Source organism: Bufo bufo, chromosome 5, assembly GCF_905171765.1.
Source record: "Bufo bufo chromosome 5, aBufBuf1.1, whole genome shotgun sequence".
Taxonomy (NCBI): Eukaryota; Metazoa; Chordata; class Amphibia; order Anura; family Bufonidae; genus Bufo; species Bufo bufo.
Window position 1 is genome coordinate 220,691,118 of NC_053393.1, and position 23,619 is coordinate 220,714,736.

A 23,619-nucleotide genomic window follows, 5' to 3' on the forward strand; every position below is an offset into this window, starting at 1 on the left:
ATCCAACCATTACACTGCAGATTGAATCAACATAGACATACTATCCAGAAACTCTATTCTAAACACAGCGCCTCAAGACATTGTGCCAACACCCCAGATAAAAAAAAAATAATCCGATTACAATAACTCCGATAGACCATATGCCATACAACCCCTACAGTAGGCTAAGCCTTCTCCAAAAACGTGAAATCTACTGGATATACCAACTAAATACACACATGCCAGAAGTTTTAAATGAAATCCAAGAACTAATTGTATGATGGACCTAGCTATCTGTTCTAAATAACGCATAAAAAAACAACCATCCATCAGAACAACACATTTGGGGGTTCAAGTGCCCAATATTGAAAACACCCCCTACTGCATCACCATGCTCTATGTATAACCTCCAATAAGTCCAGGACTGAGCACTCGCTCCTGTACGATGTCCCTAGGTTAATTTCATAGCCCTGCATCAGTTTCAAAGCGCGCTCACCATCTAGCGCCCACCTCTGTATAATCTATATATTATATATTTACACTTTTATACCTATACTCATCCCAAACTGTCCACCCCTATGCCCACAGCAAACGGTCCTATTTTTTCCATGCGCTGGGGTGATGAAACCTCCGCTACATGTAACCCCCAACGCATTGCAACTTGGGGCTCTGATGGGGGGATATACTTTACCATGATCCACCATGCCCTTATATACACATAAATAATAACAAATAAAAACAAAACACAAAGAAAAAGAAATACAGTTTTAAACAGATAATATAAAATGAGCAGCTTATCGGCACCACCAGCATACGTATAAGAGTTCATACGCAACACTGCAGAATGTATCCAAAAATAGATGCACTCGTACTGTGATTAAACATGTTGTAACAAAATAAGGCAGCGCATATAGATATACACAGATCGGCACCATAAGGCTGGGTTCACACTTGAGCGTTTTACAGCGCGTTCAAACGCGCTGTAAAACGCTCAACACATGAAAACCAATGCTTCCCTATGGCCCTGGTTCTCACTTGAGCGTTTTACAGCGCGTTTGAACGCGCTGAAAAACGCCCTACGCTCAAACAAGTTCTTGAGCTTCTTTGGGGCGTTTTGACGCGCGTTTGTGGCCATAGGACACTGCAGTCAATCACACAAACGCGCGTCAAACGCGCGTTTACTATTGCAAAAAAACGCGCATAAAAACGCGCGACAAAAACGCGGGTTAAACGCGCATATCAAATACGCTCAGGTCTGAACCCAGCCTTATTTCTACACCTGCAATCGCAATACATCTGAAACTGCCTCTAGAGCTCCTATTGAGCAATGCCACTCTTAGCAAACACGCCCCCACTCCCCTCCTTCTCTGGCCTGCGCGCCAAAACAACTGTTTTTCACCATGTATTGTGATGTACTGTAACAGCAGATTGTCCTGATGAAGAGGGATATTCTATCCTCGAAACGCGTAGACTATCCTGCAAATAAAGCCACCTATTCACCCTATTAATGACTTTGGTCTGAATACATCAAAGCAAGCGCCGGAAAAAAGCGGTCAAAATATGTTTTTATTATTTTCTCAGATTTTCATTAATGCCTGTGACAGTTAATGCCATTCCAGTACCTTAAAGGGGATGTTGCATCTGAAAATGACCTACTGTTTGAATCATGATTGTAGGTTTAATATATTTTTAAAGAATTTTTGATGATGTTATTTTTATTTTAATATCAATATCAATATCTATATTTAAAGAAAATGCAGTTTGCGCACTGGCCACTAAGCCTAATAATAGGCGCCACTTCTTGGTCTGTACAGATCACTTTAATGTAGATAACTACTATATATTAATATAATATATGTCTTTGGAGTGTGGGAGGAAAGTGGAGTACCCGGAGGAAACCCACGCAAACACGGGCAGACCATACAAACTCCATGCAAATGTTGTCCTTGGTCAGATTCGAACCCAGGACCCCAGCGCTGCAAGGCACCAGTGCTAGGATCCACCATTCACAATACGTGCTTGTCAAATCTGATCTATTCTTTCCTTGTACAATGACCGCTGCACAGGTCTTCGAGCATGCCTAGAAAACTCTTCTATATAAGTCACTGAGGTCCCCTCCTCACCATTGTGTCTATGGCCCATGTGGCTGCTGTAAAGCAATTTTCTTAATGCTTTGTAAATGCTGTTAAAGAGGACCTTTCACTAGATTAAAAATCTAAACTAAGTATACAGACATGGAGAGCGGTGCCCAGGGATCCCCCTGCACTTACTATTATCCCTGGGCGCAGCTCCGTTCGCCCGGTATAGCCTCCGGTATCTTCACATGTTAGGCTCCACCCAGTGGAACCTTCCGGGGTCTCCTTCCCCCATGCTGTAGCGCTGGCCAATCGCAGCGCTCAGCTCATAGCCTGAGAGGTTTTTTTCTCTCTCAGGCTATGAGCTGAGCGCTGCGATTGGCCAGCGCTACAGCATGGGAGAAAGAGACGCCGGCAGGTTCCACTGGGTGGAGCCTAACATGTGAAGATACCGAAGGCTATACCGGGCGAACGGAGCGGCGCCCACGGATAATAGTAAGTGTAGGGGGATCCCTGGGCATCGCTCTCCATGTCTGTATACTTAGTTTAGATTTTTTTAATCTAGTGAAAGGTCCTCTTTAAGAACATCTCAGCCAAGATGGCCACCCCCATAATCATGTTCAGGAGAAAAAAAATAAAAAATAAAATCAGATTAGAAATAAAGAATATGTGCTGCTCTCTGGTTTTAATTGGCAGATAACATTTTTGGTGACACATTTCCTTTAAAGTGGTTTTCTCCTGAAGAGTTTATTGGGCATATGCAAAAAATAAAATAAAATTAGACCAGCACCTCCAGATAATATGAACTAAAGTACAGGTGCAGGCTACCACGGCTGCAATGCACAAACAAACACTACATGCAGCAGCACACTGCTCCACATGCAAACGTTGGAAAGGTGGGTTAATCTGCATTGCATAACTGCTATACTTACTGTTAGAGATGAGTGAAGTTTTTAAAAATTTGATTCGGCCGGTTCGCCAAATTTTTTGAAAAATTCACTTTGATCTGAATTTATTCGCTGCAAATTGCGTTAAAAAACGGCTATTTCCTGACTGCAGAGAGCCTTTATAGTGGTATAGAACACATTGCCTTGCAGTAACATACATAGGGGGTCTGCTATGGTAGTGAAATAATACTGTGAGTTCGTATGACATGTAGATGACAGGTGTCGCTCTTAGAATCACTGCACACTTCACTTCTTTGGGCAGTCACGGGGCCAAAACTGACCAAATAACTCAAGTATGAACACAGCCTTACAAGTAGATGTTAGTGCAAAGAAGAAGCGCACTCCTTTTACACAGTCGTCGGCTGATTCCACATAGATGTCTACAGAAACTATTAAACGCTTATACAAGTAGAGCCCCCCGACAGAGTGGGGAGGGTGTCAGCAGTAAGTTTGTGTTTACGTCAATCATTATTTTGCACTTCCTCTGATCCGTCAGAATAATTACCCCTAAAAAAAAGGATCCTGTCTGTTGAGCATCCACCTTCACTCGGTCAGCATTTGGTCAGTAACCCAACAGTATTGCTAATGCCCAAAAAAAACAGGAGTGGATCAAAAACAGAGATGACACGTGAATGGAATATTGACATGTCTTCTATGTTTTGTACCCACTCCTGCTTTTGGCTACCAAATCACAAGCCAATTCTCTTTTTTTTTTGGAACGGGGGAGAAAAGTTTTTCACAAACAGAACATTAACACACATAAAATACAACAAAGAAGGGGCAAAACCACAAGATTTTAAAGACAAGCATTAGTATGTGCAGGTCTCACAGCTGCTGTAACAGAACGGTAAGAAGCGGTGTAACATGTAGTAAGCACTGCAGGGATCATGTCTACGACATGTAAGACGTCCGGGGGGTCCGGAACATTGTGGACAAGGTCCAAGATGAGAGTCGTCCATGTATTCAATATTGGATGTTATTAATGGCCAGCTTCGTGATGAATCCCAGCACTCGGATTAGGTAGTCCTTACTGAGGAACTTCAGGACCTCATCCTTTGATTTAAGAATATCATTCCATAAAGTCTTGGAAGTCCTCTGCGTGGATGGCATAAGAAATGCCCATGCCAGGTTCGAAGGGCACAGGGAAAACAAGCTCTGTGGCCGACACTCATCCAAACACGTCATACCCGGTACACATCGATGCTAGATATGTAAGGTCCTGAGAACTGATCACCAGCTTACCGAAACAGTCAAAGCTTCTTTGGAACCACGTTTCTACGATAGCCGTGAGCGCCTCGGAGCCGTTATACAGAAAGAGTGGGAGGCAAGTAAATGTCTCTGGTAACACCTCCAATAGATCGTCTTCTGTGTAGCTCCCGCAGAACCAACCTGTCCACACAATCCGGTCCTCTGTGCTTGCCTTGGTGAGTGGAGGCTTGTATGAAATCTGTATGAGCACAGCCAGTGGATCCCTGTCCTTTCCTTTAAGTCGAAGTAAACAGGAAAATTTGGCTTTTAGGTTCAGCTCTGAGCCCACTTCAATATCAAGACACTTCTGCTTCTTGGCAGCTATGTGGGAAGACAGGTGCTTGGAATACTCTATCAGTCTGGTGTATAAGAAATTATACATCGGTGTCACGCTGTACAGAGTCCATTGTTTTTGAAGGAGCAAAGCAGCCTCTGCCGGATCAAGACTTTCCTCCATAGGGGTGCACTGCAGGATTTTTCTTTTAGACAAGCTTCGCAATGCAGACCGTCGTGCAGAGGTCAAGATTATGGGAGGATACCTCGAGCTGTGAAAATGGTTGCTCCTTCGTGCCGATGACCTACTTCTGGAGGTTAACACCCCATCGGTGGGTTTTTGCATATCCTTGCAATAAATGATGTTCCCGTTCCCTAACTGTAAACAGAGATCTTGACAGACAAATGTATCAAACTCTGCCGCCATCTTTCTAGGCACCATGTCTCCAGTCCCCTGATCAGCCAGATTTACCAGCATCTGTTCCAGGACATAAAGTAGTGGAATGACGTTGTTCATACCGTAGTCCTGGCAACTGACAAATAACGTGGCCTCTGCAAAAGGCCTGAGCAAACAGAAGGTGTCACGCGTTGAGCTGCCACTGGCTGACATCAAAGTTACATAGGGGAGTACTCCTGTCAGCTTGGACCATCAAGAAATCGTGTATGGCCTTTCTCTGTTCGTATAGTCGGTCCAACATATGAAGGGGGGAATTCCAATGTGTGGAGACGTTGCATATCAGCCTATGTTGGGGGATGCCGTTCTGCCGCTGCAGCTTAAGGAGGGTGTGCTTTGCGGTGTACAAGTGGCTAAAGTGCATGCAAAGATTCAGGATGTCTTGCAGATGGGTGTAAGACTTCAAGAACCGCTTGACAACCAGATTGAACACGTATGTCATGCAGGGCGTGTGGATCAGCCCTCCTTGACGCAGCGCCGACACAATGTTCTTCCCGTTGTCGGTCACCATGGTTCCAATTTTGAGTTGTCGCAGAGAAAGCCAGGATTCGATTTCTTGATGAAGAACACGGAGCTGTTTCTCCCTTGTGTGACTCCATTGTTCCAGGCAAACGAGGTGTAGAACAGCGTAACACCGCCGTGCCCTGCACATGTGGTATGCTGGAGGAGCACTTTGAAATGTCCCTGAAGTGGAGGCTGAGGACACGGTGAAGGATGAGGAGGTAGAGGTGGACATTGTTGCAGGACCAAAGGAGTGAGAACGTGGAGGCGGACGCGGCATCACCTGGCCAAGTTGCTGGTGTGGCTGGGCAGGAACCACATTTACCCAGTGGACCATAAAGGACATATATGACCATACTTACAGCTACCGACCAATCTTCCTATAAAAAGCTGTATTACAAACAAATTTCACCACTGAATGGCTAATCGACGTAATTCAGTTCATATACAAGGTCTACAATCACCCATCAATTTTCCCCATAAAGGGTCCATTCACACGTCCGCAATTTCGTTCCACATTTTGCGGAACGGAATTGCGGACCCATTCGTTTCTATGATACGGAAATGTGGACTCGCACTTCCGGGTCCGCAATTCCATTCCCAAAAAAAAAAATAGAACATGTCCTATTCTTGTCCGCAATTGCGGACAAGAATAGGCATATTCTATTAGTGCTGGCGATGTGCGGTCCGCAAAATGCGGAACGCACATTGCCGCTGTCCGTGTTTTGCGGATCCGCGGATCCGCAAAACACGTTACGGACATCTGAATGGAGCCAAAGGCTGTTTCACAAGAAAATGTCACCAATGAATGGCTAATCAACATAATTTGGTTCATACAGAAGAAAGTCTCCAATCACCCATCAATTTTACCGTATTCTTTTTTCTATTAATACACCCCAAAAAATTTAATATAACAATCACGACTAATAGGATGTATGTATCTATCCTATTAATACACCCTGAAAATGGCTGTAGTACTATGGAACTTCACAGCTGAAAGGCAAATATTTTTTTTTGCCACTAATACACACCAAAAAGGGCTGTAATTTTCTCACTTCAACACAATGGCTAATAAGCCCATTTTCTTATTCCCCACTAATACATGCCAAAAAGGGCTTTAGAACATATAACTGCACCGCTGAACGGCAAATATATTTTTCTTTTGCCACTAATACACACCAAAAAGGGCTGTAATTTTCTCACTTCAATACAATGGCTAATAAGCCCTTTTTCTTATTCCCCACTAATACATGCCAAAAAGGGCTTTAGAACATATAACTGCATCGCTGAACGGCAAATATATTTTTCTTTTGCCACTAATACACAACAAAAAGAGCTTTAGAACATATAACTGCACCGCCGAATGCCAAATATATTTTACATTTGCCACTAATACATGGCAAAAAGGGCTTTAGAACATATAACTGCACCGCTGAATGGCAAATATATTTTCCTTTTGCCACTAATACATGACAAAAAGGGCTGTAATTTTCGCACTTCACCACACAAGCCCTTTTTCCCACTAATACAAGCCAAAAAATGCTTTAGAACATATAACTGCACCGCACTAGGGCAAATAAAACGTAGAAATATTTCCTTGTAATAAACCCTGTTAATGCCTGTATCAAACTGCACTTGCACCCCAATAACAAGAACGGTTTGCCGAAATGACAGAGCTGTATAATGGCAATTTGGATCCCCGGTCAGTGCAGCAAGGTTTAATAGGAATGTACCTATTACCCAGGCTGTAACCTCCCCTACTGAACACTGTTCTACATATATACTGTGGAATGATTCCTCCCTATCCTCTCCCTACACCTTGAATAATCTTTCACTTAACTTGTAAATCATTTTTTTTTTAGCACAATTAAGTTTTTCTAGCACTGTCCCTACCGATTCATTACCACGAAGCGTAAGGAAATTCGGATTCGGTGCAAACAAATTTTTCCTGAAATTCGGATTGAATTCCACTTCGTCAACTTTGATTTCGCTCATCTCTACTTACTATACGTAAAAATCTGAAGCTCTTTTTGCACATTTTTTATAAAATTGTGTCGGGCCCATTGAACAACGGGAAAGTGGCTTCTACAGATGGGAACCTACACTATTAGACTTGTCTATCCCGGGCCAAGGCCTACAACATAAAGGGCAATGAGGAATCCAACTATAATGCTCTAATTAAAAGCCTTGGACAGATGGACAGGAGCGCACAGTCCAAATTGAGGCAGCTAATCCCCATTGTAGTAAGTATAGCAATAAAGCAATAATCCATGTGCCCAGTGCTTCCATGTGTCTTTGCACATGGAGTAGTGTGCTTCTACATGTAGTTTTTTAGGGCAGATGAACATATCCTGCTTAACTGGGGCCTACTACCCAGAGACTTCCCACTGACTTCACTTGAAAAAGGCAGCGACACAGTTAAATGATAAAATGATTTCTACCAAACTACTCCATTGTATAACCAAATATTAAAGAGGTTGACTGGGCTTTTAATATTAATGACCTATCCTCAGGATAATATTTCCAAATAAAGTACAGTCGGCACTCCGTATTCTTGGTGGCGTGAGTGTCAGCCTCCCATGTACGTTTATGCAAGATAAGACCAGCACTCACTGGATGCAATATCTTTTCTTTATTGGTCACATTAAGAACAGTTGTGACACATTTCGGCTCATAAGACAATACACGTAAGACAATACACAGTAAGACACAAAGATTCAATTAGCCCGCTAACTGCAGAATGTGACGTCAGGTTGCCTTGGAGATCGTAAAAACAAAGCATCGGAAGCAGAAGCCCGCGATGAGCGTAGGTAAATGAATGGTACTAACATAAAATGTTATTTATAAACAAAATGAATAATAGAAAAGGAAGCCAACTTTCAGGTGAAGCGTATATACGGTTAGAATGAAAAAAAAGGAGGAAGAAAACTTGGCATACTCTCTGTAACCGCATGAACCGTCCATCACGTTTTCTATAAAAACAAAAGAAAAAAAAGGACCACAACTAATCACAAAAGATCAAATGTGTGTGCGAGGTGAACTATACGTCAAAGGAATCTATTTAGATCATAGTCCCGATTTAGCCCCTCTGGTTCCAGGGTCTGCAGTCTATGAATCCAAAAAGCTTCTCTTTTCTTGAGGGATTTCACCCTATCACCCCCTCTCCGTGGACAAGTTATTTGTTCTATGATCTGAAAGCACAGTTGCGAGATGTTATGCCGGCATTTGTAAAAATGATAAGGTATGGGAAGTAACAGATTCTTTTTTCTTATGGTCGATTTGTGTTTACAAAATTGATCCTTCATTCTGGTAGAAGTCTCACCGACATACACATCCTTACACCATTCTCAACTACAGAGAGTCCACAGAATAGTTTCTGATACTAATACTAGGGAGATCTGTGTGGGAGAAATGATGAATAAATTTGAGAGACGAGGATAATCCCAGATCTTTGTTAAATGTAGAGAGGGATAAAATTAACCCTGATACACCAATGCGCACTCAAAAGAAATCACAGATTCCATTTGTAGTTAAATATCACCCTTGGATGAACAAATGTAAAACTATCACTGGAATATTATGACCAAAGCTTATCCAGACATTGACGAGTTTCAACATCCACCTATGATCTGCTACAAGAAATCCAAAAATATTTGCAACATGCTAGTCAAAGCCGACATAGGTAGTGACAAAATGATGGCAAGGCAGATGACACTGTCCACACCGAGAAAGGGCACATTTCCTTGTCTCCAATGTATACATTGTTTGAGTGTGATTAGGGGTGAGTATTTTACCCACCCACACACAGGGGAGAGATTTTGCACTAATGGTTTTTTCACATGCAACAGTAATTTTGTTATATACATCTTGAAATGCCCGTGAGGACTTTGTCGGTGAGACTTCTACCAGGATCAAGGATCGATTTTGTAAACACAAATCGACCATAGGAAAAGAGAATCTGCCGGCATAACATCTCGCAACTGCGCTTTCAGATCATAGAACAAATACCTTGTCCACGGAGAGGGGTGATAGGGTTAAATCCCTCAAGAAAAGAGAAGCTTTTTGGATCCATAGACCGCAGACCCTGGAACCAAAGGGGTTAAATCGGGACTATGATCTAAATAGCTTCCTTTGATGTAAAGTTCACCTCGCACACACATTTGATCTTTTGTGATTAATTGTGGTCCTTTTTTTTCTTTTGTTTTTATAGAAAACGTGATGGACGGTTCATGCGGTTACAGAGAGTATACATAGTTTTTTTCTCTCCTTTTTTCTCCTTTTCTATTATTAATTTTATTTATGAATAACATTTTATGTTAGTACCATTGATTTACCTACGCTCATCGCGGGCTTCTGCTTCCGATGCTTTGTTTATACGATCTCCAAGGCAACCTGACGTCACATCCTGCAGTTAGCGGACTATTTAAATCTTTGTGTCTTACTGTGTAATGTCTGTTTAAGAAAGGCTCATCTTACGAGCCGAAACGCGTCACAACTGTTCTTTATGTGACCAAAAAAGAAATGATATTGCATCCAGTAAGTGTCGGTCCTATCCTCAGGATAAGTCTTCAATATCAGATTGGCGGGGGTCCGATCAGCTGTATGAGGAGACAGTGCGCGCAGTGTGCACGCGCCCTCTGCCTTCTCTCTTCCTGCTAACCGCTGCTGTCTATGGCAAAGCAGCAGCGAGCAGGAACACAAACAGGAGATGGCACGTGCGCACTGAGGATAGGTCATCAATATTAAAAGCCCGGACAACCCCTTTCATCTACAAGCGGACAAGTCAACAAAATTACTCAAGTCAACACAATCTACCATTGAATCGCTGAAATAAGGAAAAAGGTAAACCTCATCCCATGCTTCTTATATTCCCTTTTTGTATTCCCTGTATATTACTGACAAAATATCTGTATATTACAGAGAAAAGGAGTCAACTGATCACAACACCATTCTGTTTCTAAGCAATAACTAGTTTCTCTAAGTGACAGAATAACACATTGAGCATGAAGCTGATGCTAAGTATGACACACTGGTTATTCTTAGTGCCTCATCATTACATAAAGTTTGTTGTCTATAACTTGCTAATTTTCAGCTTTTTTATAGGTACAGGATGGTATGCTAAAAAAAAAAAAAAATCAATTATTAAAAGGGTTCTCTGGCTCTATCTTGAAATTTCTTCATGGAAATCACCTGTGGAGAGAAGGTTATTATACTAATACTTACCCTCCGCCGCACAGGCGTTCCCACAATCCTCTTCACGGTCACGTGACCACTCCTGCAGCATTTTCATCTCTTCCGGTCCCTCGCCGTATTCTTCTCTTCCTCTCTAAAGCAGGAGACGGTACCTCACCTCTAAAGTCACTGCCTCCTGACGGCTGCATGCTACTGCGCATGCGCCGGGACCAACGGCCGTCTTCTGAGTGTACAGGCTTCTATGTGAAGCGTGTACTGACTCATGCACAGAATGATGTAAGCGTTGTGTACACAACATAGTCAGCCACACAGGCACATTCGGATCACTGGATGGCACTTGGGGGCAATGAATGGCACATAGGGGTACTGTGGATGGCACTGACTGTATAATAGTAATGTATGATACAACCAGTCTTTATCTGACCATGGGCTCGTGTACTCACCTCATCATGTGTACATACCCCCAGATCAGATAAGAGACTGGCTGTATCATATATTACTGTGCAGTTGGCCTGGAAGATGTGGCCTGCACATGGACCACGGTTCCCCAGGCTGATTGTGGTCGTAACACACAGAGTATCACACATGAAACACCATGATAAACACATCAATGCTGCAAATAAAGTCCACACATTATAACTAGAATACTTAAATGCACTAAAGGAGCCGGATCATTCATTAATGATAATATGGTTTATGTTGATTCTTTACCGGTCATCAACATACACCATATATTTCTGTTTTTCCCCCTATACAGATTTTTTTTTTTACTGTACATACACACGTTTTGTTTAAATGAAACCATAAAAATGGCTTGGCGTTTTCAATGTTGACATTTTTTATAGAGAATTAAAAGGGATAGTAAAATTTAGCCTTAACTGTAACAGTCTGCATTGCAATATCATCACTAATGAAGCTCATGAAAGACATGGGCAAGAATAATCAGTGCTATCCAGGTTAGGCCTCATGCACACAACCGGTTTTTTTTTAAGGTCCGCAAAAACGGGGTCCGTAGGTCCGTGATCCGTGACCGTTTTTTCGTCCGTGGGTCTTCCTTGATTTTTGGAGGATCCACGGACATGAAAAAAAAAGTCATTTTGGTGTCCGCCTGGCCGTGCGGACCCAAATGGATCCGTTCTGACTTACAAAGCAAGTCAATGGGGACGGATCCGTTTGACGTTGACACAATATGGTGCAATTGCAAACGGATCCGTCCCCCATTGACTTTCAATGTAAAGTCAGGAGTTAATATACCATAGGATCGGAGTTTTCTCCAATCCGCTGGTATATTTTAACTTGAAGCGTCCCCATCACCATGGGAACACCTCTATGTTAGAATATACCATCGGATTTGAGTTACATCGTGAAAACTCATATCCGACAGTATATTCTAACACAGAGGCGTTCCCATGGTGATGGGGACGCTTCAAGTTAGAATATACTATGAACTGTGTACATGACTGCCCCCTGCTGCCTGGCAGCACCCGATCTCTTACAGGGGGCTGTGATCAGCACAATTGACCCCTCAGGTGCCGCCCCCCCTCTATTGTATTAATATCATTGGTGGCCAGTGCGGCCCCCCCTCCCTCCCTCTATTGTATTATCATTGGTGGCCAGTGTGCGCCCCCCCCCTCTATTGTATTATCATTGGTGGCCAGTGTGCGGCCCCCCCCCCGTCCCCCCCTCTATTGTATTATCATTGGTGGCGAGTGTGCGCCCCCCCTCTATTGTATTAATATCATTGGTGGCAAGTGTGCGGCCCCCCCCGGCCCCCCCTCCCTCCCTCTATTGTATTATCATTGGTGGCCAGTGTGCGGCCCCCCCTCTATTGTATTATCATTGGTGGCCAGTGTGCGCCCCCTCCTCCCTCTATTGTATTATCATTGGTGGCCAGTGTGCGGCCCCCCCTCCCTCCCTCTATTGTATTATCATTGGTGGCCAGTGTGCGCCCCCCCGCCCCCCCCCTCTATTGTATTAATATCATTGGTGGCCAGTGTGCGGCCTCCCCTCTCCCCCCCACCCGATCATTGGTGGCAGCGGAGAGTTACGATCGGAGTCCCAGTTTAATCGCTGGGGCTCCGATCGGTAACCATGGCAACCAGGACGCTACTGCAGTCCTGGTTGCCATGGTTACTTAGCAATATTAGAAGCATCATACTTACCTGCTGCGCTGTCTGTGACCGGCCGGGAGCTCCTCCTCCTGGTAAGTGACAGGTCTGTGCGGCGCATTGCTTAATGATCTGTCACTTACCAGTAGGAGGAGCTCCCGGCCGGTCACAGACAGCTCAGCAGGTAAGTATGATGCTTCTAATATTGCTAAGTAACCATGGCAACCAGGACTGCAGTAGCGCCCTGGTTGCCATGATTACTGATCGGAGCCCCAGCGATTAAACTGGGACTCCGATCGGAACTCTCCGCTGCCACTAATGATCGGGGGGGGGGGGGGGGAGGCCACACACTGGCCACCAATGATATTAATACAATGGAGGGGGGGCCGGGGGGGCGCACACTGGCCACCAATGATAAAACAATAGAGGGAGGGAGGGGGGCCGCACACTGGCTACCAATGATAATACAATAAAGGGAGGGAGGGGGGGCCGCACACTGGCCACCAATGATAATACAATAGACGGAGGGAGGGGGGGCTGGCGCACACTGGCTACCAATGATAATACAATAAAGGGAGGGAGGGGGGGGCTGGAAGGGGCCGCACTGACCACCAATGAAATTAAAACTGGGGAGGGAGGGGGGTCTGCCCCCTGCTGCCTGGCAGCCCCTGATCTCTTACAGGGGGCTATGATACGCACAATTAACCCCTTCAGGGGTGGCACCTGAGGGGTTAATTGTGCGGATCACAGCCCCCTGTAAGAGATCGGGTGCTGCCAGGCAGCAGGGGGCAGTCATGTACACAGTTCGTAGTATATTCTAACTAGAAGCGTCCCCATCACTATGGGAACACCTCTGTGTTAGAATATACTGTCGGATTTGAGTTTTCACGAAGTGAAAACTCAGCTCTGAAAAAGCTTTTATGCAGATGGATCTTCGGATCCGTCTGTATGAAAGTAGCCTAAGGACACGGATCACGGACACGGATGCCAATCTTGTGTGCATCCGTGTTTTTTCACTGACCTGTTGTCCGTCAAAAAAATAGGACAGGTCATATTTTTTGGACGGACAGGATACACGGATCATGGAGGCGGATGAAAAACAGTGCATTTTCCGAGTTTTTTAACGGACCCATTGAAAGTCAATGGGTCCGCAGAAAATCACGCAAAACGTAACAACGGCCACGGGTGCACACAACGGTCGTGTGCATGAGGCCTTAGGGTGCTAAAAAATACACAATTAATTATAACAAGAAATCGCCAATGCATTTCAATGGGCAGGAATTCCCAAATCAGCTGGAAGGAAAAGTTAGATACAAAATGACCTTCACTCTTCCTGCCTACGGTATATGCAAGTGTCACATGATATGGCCATTCCGCCCCATGGGAATGTGTAAGTATGTTACAGGGGACAGGTGAATTCCTGACAATACCTTAATAAGGGAGAATTAGGAGGGTGATGATGTATTGAAACCCCTATCTTATATACGTTGGCTCCCATTTCTTAGGCTACTTTCACACTTGCGTTCGGTGCGGATCCGTCTGGTATCTGCACAGACGGATCCGCACCTATAAGCACATATACTGCATAACCAATTAACAAAAAGCTATATTTTCACAATTAAAGAGTTCTAATAGACTAAGTATATTTAAAGTACAGTAAAAAAATTAAAATAGGGATTGCAAATAAAGGCTAAAGAGTATAATTCCTTCGACAGCATAGATAGTAAGCCAGACACTCTAGCAAGACTAAGGGTACACGTTCACAAGGTGGTAATTTGTTGTGTCCTATTGTTTTCGCTTTTTGGGAATCTGAGCTACCGTTCATATGGCCGTGGATTTTAAATCCACAACGGAAACGGCAGTGAATTATCCGCACTGAATAGACCTTGAGCAGCAAATCTGTGGAAAAAAAATCTGTGGATTCAGATTCAGATTTTCTGCCACAGATTCCTCATTGGACTTTTTCCAAACAATTATAAAGCTGTGTGAACATACAGTAGTTTAAAATTATGGTATAAAACTAATGATATAGTATCTGCTATACCCAAGAACACCATTGTCGCTTTCTCTATTCACTGCATAGCGCTCAGTGAGTGCTATGCACCGAGGATAAGAGAAGGCAGAAATGGTAATAAACTGCTTCTGTCTTCTCCTTGTGGTCCCCATGCATCTCCGACAGCTGAGGATCCGACATGCTTCTGCTAAATTTCAGGAACAGTAGCTTTAAAGGGGTAGTCAGAGTTAAAATTGGATTATACTAATAAAATACAGTAAAAAAAACAAAAAACGGTATAATTATAGTAAACTAATAACTTACCTTATCTTCACTAGCCCCTCCAATCCATTGCTGTTGTTTCTTCCTCTTCCCTGGTCTGCACTCAGTGATTTATTGTGGCGGCTGCAGTGGTAATGTCATCTACAATTTCAAAGTGTCAGAGTCAGTGGCCTCAGGATGGTGTATGGCCAGAGACTGCTGAGGTCTGAGACTGGCTGCAGCAGTATATGAGACGCCACTGCAGCAACCACAACGTGATATGTGATTGGCTGCAGCCCAAGGAAGAGGAAGGAGCAGCAGCGCAGGATCGGAGGGTGAAGATGAGGTAAGATATTTTATTATTTTACCAGTCTCACTGCAGATTTGTATAATAACATTTTAACTCAGACAACCCCTTTAATAATAAAATATCAAGTGCATACTAAAAAGCAAATTAAAACAGGCGAAGATTCCAAACTGAAATACTGGAATAAAGCAGTGTGTGGATAAAAGCTGGCCTCCCATGGGTTATGTAAAAAAGTCTGGAATAAGGTATAAAAATGGAAATTGCATTTGCTTTTTCACTAAGTTGCCCAAAGGGAATATAATGTATCCACAATTGTATATAGTCACATAATAACAATCTAACTTACTAGCAAAGAGCCATAGTTGTAGATAAATTCATTGGTGATCACCTGGGGACGAAATACCTGTTAAAATAAAAATAGGTATTAATAAAGGGCACATCAACAAGTTTGTATGGTTGGCAGATGAGAGGGATGTCGGTTCAGGGAGAGCACTGTTGCAGCCTGACACTTCCTCTGCCAGTCAGGAGAATGTCAGCTCCAGTAAGCAGGGGACCAGGAGAGCAGGGCAGGCCAGACAGGTGCTGGTACTGGGAGACTCAATTATTAGGGGTACAGATAGGGCAATCTGTCACAATGATCGGGATCGTCGAACCATGTGTTGTCTTTCTGGCGCTCAAGTTCGACACATTGCTGATCGGGTTGACAGATTATTGGGAGGGGCTGTAAAAGATCCAGAGGTCATGGTCCATATCAGAACCAATGACAAAGTTAGAGGCAGGTGGAGCTTCCTTAAAGGAGTTGTCCAGGTTCAGAGCTGAACCCGGACATACCTCCATTTTCACCCAGGCCGCCCCCTTGACTTAAGCATCGGAGAAGTTCATGCTCCGATGCTCTCCTTTGCCGTGCGCTAAATCGCGCAAGGCAAAGGCATTTTAGGAGTTCCGGTGACAAACCGGGCTATCCATGGGGCTGCCAGGAAGCCCGGTGTCACCGGCACTGATGGGCGGGCTTTAGCGCTGCCCTAGCCAGTAAAACTGCGTCATCGAACACACTGTCGGGTGAAAGCTTCCGCCCAGCAGTGTGTTATTTAAAACAAAAGAACTCGTGCCCGCGCGATCTAGCGCAGGGCAAGGGAGCGCATCGGAGCAAACTTCAAAAAAGCTAAATTTAGCCAACTAAGAGAGGCCATAGGCCTAACTAACTGGGACAAAGTCCTCAAAAATAAAAATACAGCCACGAAATGGGATATTTTTAAAAGCATTCTAAAATCTAATTGTGAGAGGTACATACTTTATGGGAATAAAAGGTTAAGGAACAAGAAGAAACCAATGTGGATAAATAGAACTGTAAAGAAAGCAATAAATGACAACAAAAAAAAACATTTAAAGGGAACCTGTCACCAGTTTTATGGTGTCCTAACTAGGGTTGTTGCGGGTATCGAAATTTCGATACCCAATCGATACTTCTGTCCCGGTATCGATACGATACCGGGATTTCCATTTTTTCGATACTGGGCTGCGCTTCTGCGCAGTCTAGTATCTCTGAACATGAGAGCGCTGCTCTCAGCGCGCTCATGTTCTCTCAGCAGCACGGGGAGAAGGAAGCAGTCTCTCCCTCCCCCTGTGCTGCTGCCGCCGCTGCCACCAATGAGAAGAGAGGGGTGGAGGAGGGGCGGGCGCACTGCGCCATCAATGATAGTACTTTTCCTACACAGAGCCGCGCCCAGCGATGTCCCAGCACTCACCATTAGTCCTGGGCGCCGCTCCGTTTGCCCGCTGTGCCCCATTACTGTCTCCTCTCCTGCTCCACATGCTGATTACTATCGGAGGGATGGGGAGGAGACATCAGCTTCTCTAGTGGGCGTTCCTTCCTGCGCTGCGATTGGACAGCGCTACAGCCAGGGAGAAGGAACGCCCACTAGTGAAGCTGATGTCTCCTCCCCATCCCTCCGATAGTAATCAGCATGTGGAGCAGGAGAGGAGACAGTAATGGGGCACAGCGGGCGAACGGAGCGGCGCCCAGGAATAATAGTAAGTGCTGGGACATCGCTGGGCGCCGCTCTGTGTAGCCTAATACTGAAAGTCTGGACCCAGGAAAAGTAGACTTTAACCCATAATACAGGAGGCGGGTGCCGGTAGCAGAATCGCATTGCCGGCATCCTGCCCCTGACACCCGCCTCCTGTATTAAGGGGTAATTATCATTGGTGGTGCAGTGTGCCCCTTCTCCCCCCCCCCCCCTCAACCCCGCATCCCATTAAAATCATTGGTGCCGGCCCCTCTCTACCACCCCAGTATTAAAATCATTGGTGGCAGTGGCCACAAGGTCCTCTCCCCTCCCCCTCATTGGTGGTGCAGTGGCAGCTTCTGATCGGAGCCCCAGCTGTGTAAGCCTGGGGCTCCGATCAGTTGCCATGGCAGCCAGGACGCTACTGAAGCCCTGGCTGCCATGGTAACATCCGTGATGCTGTGTGCACAGAGCACAGAGCAGCAGGGACAGTGTGAAGTCCTAATTACCCTGATAGAGCTCTATCAGGGTGAATAGGACAAGGGATGAAAAGATCCCAGGTTCTGGCCCCTAGGGGGGGGAATCGTTATTAAATAAAAAGTGTAAAAAAAAAAGGAAAAAAATACCCCACCAACATATGAAGTATGAATCACCCCCTTTTCCCAATTTCACATATAAAATGTATAAATAATAAACATATTACATATTGCCACGTCAGAAAAGTCCAAACTATTAAAATATAAAAAAAATCTATGCGGTGAACGCCAGAACAGAAAAAATAAAAAAATACTGCGCGATTCGCCATTTTTTAAAATGCAGAATGCATGTGGCTTTTTTTTTTTTCACGTGGTATCGAATGCTATCGAGTATCGCAATACTTTTTCATGGTATCGAAACCGAATAAAAAAATTGGTATCGCAACAACTCTAGTCCTAACTAAGGGCAACATAAATAAGTGACTGATTCGCTTAGCAAAATGCTGGGTCACTTTCTTTAATTGACCCAGTCAATCTGCCAACATCTTGTATTGAAAAGCTCCAGCTGATAATGATGAGTCATGAATATTCATGAGCTCCTGACTCTCAACGTCCAACTGCTGCTGAATGACAGTTTTTTTCCCCATATGAATCAGCAGCAGGTGGGCAGGGGAATGGCTATAGCTCTGAATTAAATATACGCTGGACTCAATGACATCACACTGGACTCAAATCAGCTTATTAGCATGCGGCATCTTTGTGTGTATATTATGAGGTAACCATCTGTCACACCAGTAAGTGAATACATCTAAGGCACTTTTTAGTAGTTAATGATTGTATATAATTAGTTAGATTATAATCAAATATCCACATGACAGGTCCCCTTTAAATCACTAAAACAGGAGGGTAGCGAGGAAGCACTGAAAAACTATAAGGAAAAAAATAGAATATGTAAAAAACAAATAAAAGCAGCCAAACTAGAGACTGAGAGATTAATTGCCAAAGAGAGCAAAACAAAACCTAAAATGTTCAATTATATAAATGGTAAAAAGTATAAATCTGAAGGTGTCGGCCCTCTACAGAATAATGAGGGGGGAGTTGCAGAGAGCGATGAGGAGAAAGCAAAGCTATTAAATATTTTTTTTCTCCACTGTATTCACTGAGGAAAATAAACTTTCAGATGAAATGCAGAATGTAAAAGTTAATTCCCCATTAAAAGTGCCTTGTCTAACCCAGGAAGAAGTACAGTGGCGTCTTAAAAAGATTAAAATAGACAAATCGCCAGGACTGGATGGCATACACCTCCGTATCCAAAGAGAATTAACTAATGTCATAGCCAGACCCTTATTTCTGATATTTAAGGACTCTATACTGACAGGGAGTGCTCCACAGGATTGGTGCATAGCAAATGTGGTGCCAATATTCAAAAAGGGTCCAAAAACAGAGCCCGGATACTATAGGCCGTTAAGTTTAACATCTGTTGTGGGTAAACTGTATGAAGGTTTTCTAAGAGATGCTATCTTGGAGTACCTCAATAAAAATAAGCAAATAACGCCATATCAGCATGGCTTCATGAGGGATCGGTCATGTCAAACTAATTTAATCAGTTTCTATGAGGAGGTAAGTTCTAGATTTGACAGCGGCGAATCAATGGATGTCGTATATCTGGACTTCTCCAAAGCATTTGACACTGTACCGCATGAAAGGTTAGTATATAAAATGAGAATGCTTGGACTGGAAGAAAATGTCTGTATGTGGATAAGTAACTGGCTTAGTGATAGAAAGCAGAGGGTGGTTATTAATGGTACACACTCAGATTGGGTCACTGTCACTATTGGGGTACCTCAGGGGTCAGTATTGGGCCCTATTCTCTTCGATATATTTATTAATGATCTTGTAGAAGGCTTGCACAGTAAAATATCAATTTTTGCAGATGACACTAAGCTGTGTAAAGTAATTAACACAGAAAAGGAAAGTATACTGCTACAGAAGGATCTGGATAGATTAGAGGGTTGGGCAAAAAAGTGGAAGATGAGGTTTAACACTGACAAATGTAAGGTTATGCACATGGGAAGGGATAATGCAAGTCAACCGTACATACTAAATGGTAAAAAACTGGTTAACACTGACATGGAAAAGGACCTAGGAATTTTAGTGCACAGCAAACTAAGCTGTAAAAACTAGTGTCAGGCAGCTGCTGCCAAGTCCAATAAGATAATGGGTTGCATCAAAAGGGGCATAGATGCCCGTGATGAGAACATAGTCCTACCACTTTACAAATCACTGGTCAGACCACACATGGAGTACTGTGTACAGTTCTGGGCTCCTGTGAACAAGGCAGACATAGAAGAGCTGGAGAGTGTTCAGAGGAGAGCAACTAAAGTAATAACTGGAATGGATGGACTACAGTACTCTGAAAGATGATCCAAATTAGGGTTATTCACTTTAGAAAAAATACTACTGAGGGGAGATCTAATTACTATGTATAAATATATCAGGTGACAGTACAGAGATCTCTCCCATCATCTATTATCCCCAGGACTGTGAATGTGACGAGGGGACATCCTCTGCTTCTGAAGGAAAGAAGGTTTGTACACAAACATAGAAGAGGACTCTTTACGGTAAGAGCAGTGAGACTATGGAACTCTCTGCCTGAGGAGGTGGTGATGGTAAGTTCACTAAAAGAGTTCAAGAGGGGCTTAGATGAATTTCTGGAGTGTAATAATATTACAGGCTATAGTTACTAGAGAGCGGTCGTTGATCCAGGAAGTTATTCTGATTGCCTGATTGGAGTCGGGAAGGACTTTTTTCCCCCTTAAGTGTGAAAACTTGGCTTCTACCTCACAGGTTTTTTTGTTGTTTTTTTGCCTTCGTCTGGATCAACTTGCAGGATAACAGGCCGAACTGGATGGACAAATGTATTTTTTTGGCCTTATATACTATGTTACTATAAAGTGTATGGGTAAAACAAAGCCGATGGTTAGCCAATGATAATAAAAGAACAAATTATTTTTGAAAATGTTAAGGGTTTGTTGGAACATGTAATAAGTAGGTAATCGTTTTTATGAGCACCATGGTTGTAGAAGAACCACACACACAAAACTAAAGTGAAACCTGTTTGAGATGGCCACTAAAAACTGAGTTGTCCAGCTGGGCAAAATTTTCAGTTCAGCATTCCGAGTGGTTATGTCACGGATCAGCGGATCCGTGACATTTTTACCGAGGACAGTTGCATATGAAGGGGGTAGGCATTCACTATCATTTCACCCTGGCTGGTGTAGATTTCGATCTAAGCGCACAGACTGGCAGAGGATGTGCCTAATTTATGTTGAGAAACACCAAAAATACTTCCCCATATAATGATATTTAAACCATATACGTGACAACACATAGAACCAACCAGAATATATGGATTTACTGTGTAGTAATTAACATGCTCAAACACAATTCATGATTAATACATAACATTTTATTAGCAATCAAAGTACATGATTGACACAACACAATGGATTAAAAACACTTAAAATTCATAGTAATGGTGGTACGGAGGTAAGGGAGTCCAATAAAGTGCAAGTGCATAAACTGGTCAGGAAAAGTACAATGATGGTACATGCAAAAATTGTATACATTCAGGTCCATAAATATTGGGACATCAACACAATTCTAAAATTTTTGGCTCTATACACCACCACAATGGATTTGAAACGAAACTAACAAGATGTGCTTTAACTGCAGACTGTCAGCTTTAATTTGAGGGTATTTACATCCAAATCAGGTGAACGGTGTAGGAATAACAACAGTTTGCATATGTGCCTCCCACTTGTGAAGGGACCAAAAGTAATGGGACAATTGGCTTCTCAGCTGTTCCATGGCCAGGTGTGTTTTATTCCCTCATTATCCCAATTACAATGAACAGATAAAAGGTCCAGAGTTCATTTCAAGTGTGCTATTTGCATTTGGAATCTGTTGCTGTCAACTCTCAAGATGAGATCCAAAGAGCTGTCACTATCAGTGAAGCAAGCCATTATTAGGCTGAAAAAAAACGAAACAAACCCATCAGAGATAGCACAAACATTAGGCGTGGCTAAAACAACTGTTTGGAACATTCTGAAAAAGAAGGAATGCACCGGTGAGCTCAGCAACACCAAAAAAAACAGAAGACCACGGAAAACAACTGTGGTGGATGACCGAAGAATTATTTCCCTGGTGAAGAAAACACCCTTCACAACAGTTGACCAGATCGAGAACACTCTCCAGGAGGTAGGTGTATGTGTGTCAAAGTCAACAATCAAGAGAAGACTTCCCCAGAGTGAATACAGAGGGTTCACCACAAGATGTAAACCATTGGTGAGCCTCAAAAACAGGAAGGCCAGATTAGAGTTTGCCAAACGACATCTAAAAAAGCCTTCATAGTTCTGGAACAACATCCTATGGACAGATGAGACCAAGATCAACTTGTACCAGAGTGATGGGAAGAGAAAAGTATGGAGAAGGAAATGAACTGCTCATAATCCTAAGTATACCACCTCATCAGTGAAGCATGGTGGTGGTAGTGTCATGTATGGCTACAAATGGAACTGGTTCTCTTGTATTTATTGATGATGTGACTGCTGACAAAAGCAGCAGGATGACTCCTGAAGTGTTTCGGGCAATATTATCTGCTCATATTCAGCCAAATGCTTCAGAACTCATTGGACGGCGCTTCACAGTACAGATGGACAATGACCCAAAGCATACTGCAAAAGCAACCAAAGAGTTTTTTAAGGGAAAGAAGTGGAATGTTATGCAATGGCCAAGTCAATCACCTGACCTGAATCCGATTGAGCATGCATTTCACTTGCTGAAGACAAAACTGAAGGGAAAATGCCCCAAGAACAAGCAGGAACTGAAGACAGTTGCAGTAGAGGCCTAGCAGAGCATCACCAGGGATGAAACCCAGCGTCTGGTGATGTATATGCGTTCCAGACTTCAGGCTGTAATTGACTGCAAAGGATTTGCAACTAAGTATTAAAAAGTTAAAGTTTGATTTATGATTATTATTCTGTCCCATTACTTTTGGTCCCTTAACAAGTGGGAGACACATATGCAAACTGTTGTAATTCCTTCACCGTTCACCTGATTTGGATGTAAATCCGCCTCACATTAAAGCTGACAGTCTGCTTTAACGCACATCTTGTTCATTTCATTTCAAATCCATTGTGGTGGTGTATAGAGCCAAAAATGTTAGAATTGTTTCGATGTCCCCATATTTATGGACCTGACTGTATCTAATATAATTAGTGACCTTGCTAATATATTTAGACTAATAAAAAATCAGAGCAAGTGCAGAGGAAAAAATATACCAATATACTACAAAACAATGCAAACACCAAGTTATCAGTATAAAAGGTGCAATATACTGACCAGTAACAGATCTCTCCTCACCAAGAGACCACCGATCCAAACTCTGACGCACGTTTCACGGTCTGCTTCCTCAAGGGGTAATGACTGGAGGTGTGGCTATGGGAAGCATATATATATATAGGGCCAGCAGGGAAATATTTTTCAATCTACCTCAAGCACATGACTACCCATAGGCCAATAGTATGTAGGGAGCACAGGCGTATACGTGATTGTCATCAAGACCTACCAATAGCAAACCTTGCGTATACCTGAAAATAATCTAATAATAAGGGTGCCGCTAATTACCTAGCGTGGCATCCGTACCATATGAATTTTAAGTGTTTTTAATAGATTGTGTTGTGTCAATCATGTCTGTACTTTGATTACTAATAAAATGCTATATAGTAATCATGAAT

The 23,619-nt window shown here is 43.3% G+C and overlaps 1 protein-coding gene and 1 pseudogene across 4 annotated transcripts in view; both read right to left on the minus strand.

The window, feature by feature from the left end:
- Positions 1-23,619, minus strand: part of ULK4 (unc-51 like kinase 4) — an 837,710-nt gene that overhangs the window by 538,742 nt on the left and 275,349 nt on the right. For all 4 annotated transcript variants that reach the window (XM_040432903.1, XM_040432904.1, XM_040432901.1 and 1 more), the window contains exon 25: positions 15,686-15,742. In XM_040432903.1, the coding sequence (XP_040288837.1) occupies positions 15,686-15,742 (57 nt within the window). The remainder of the gene's footprint in view (positions 1-15,685; positions 15,743-23,619) is intronic.
- On the minus strand, positions 3,965-4,868 carry LOC121001719 (annotated as a pseudogene).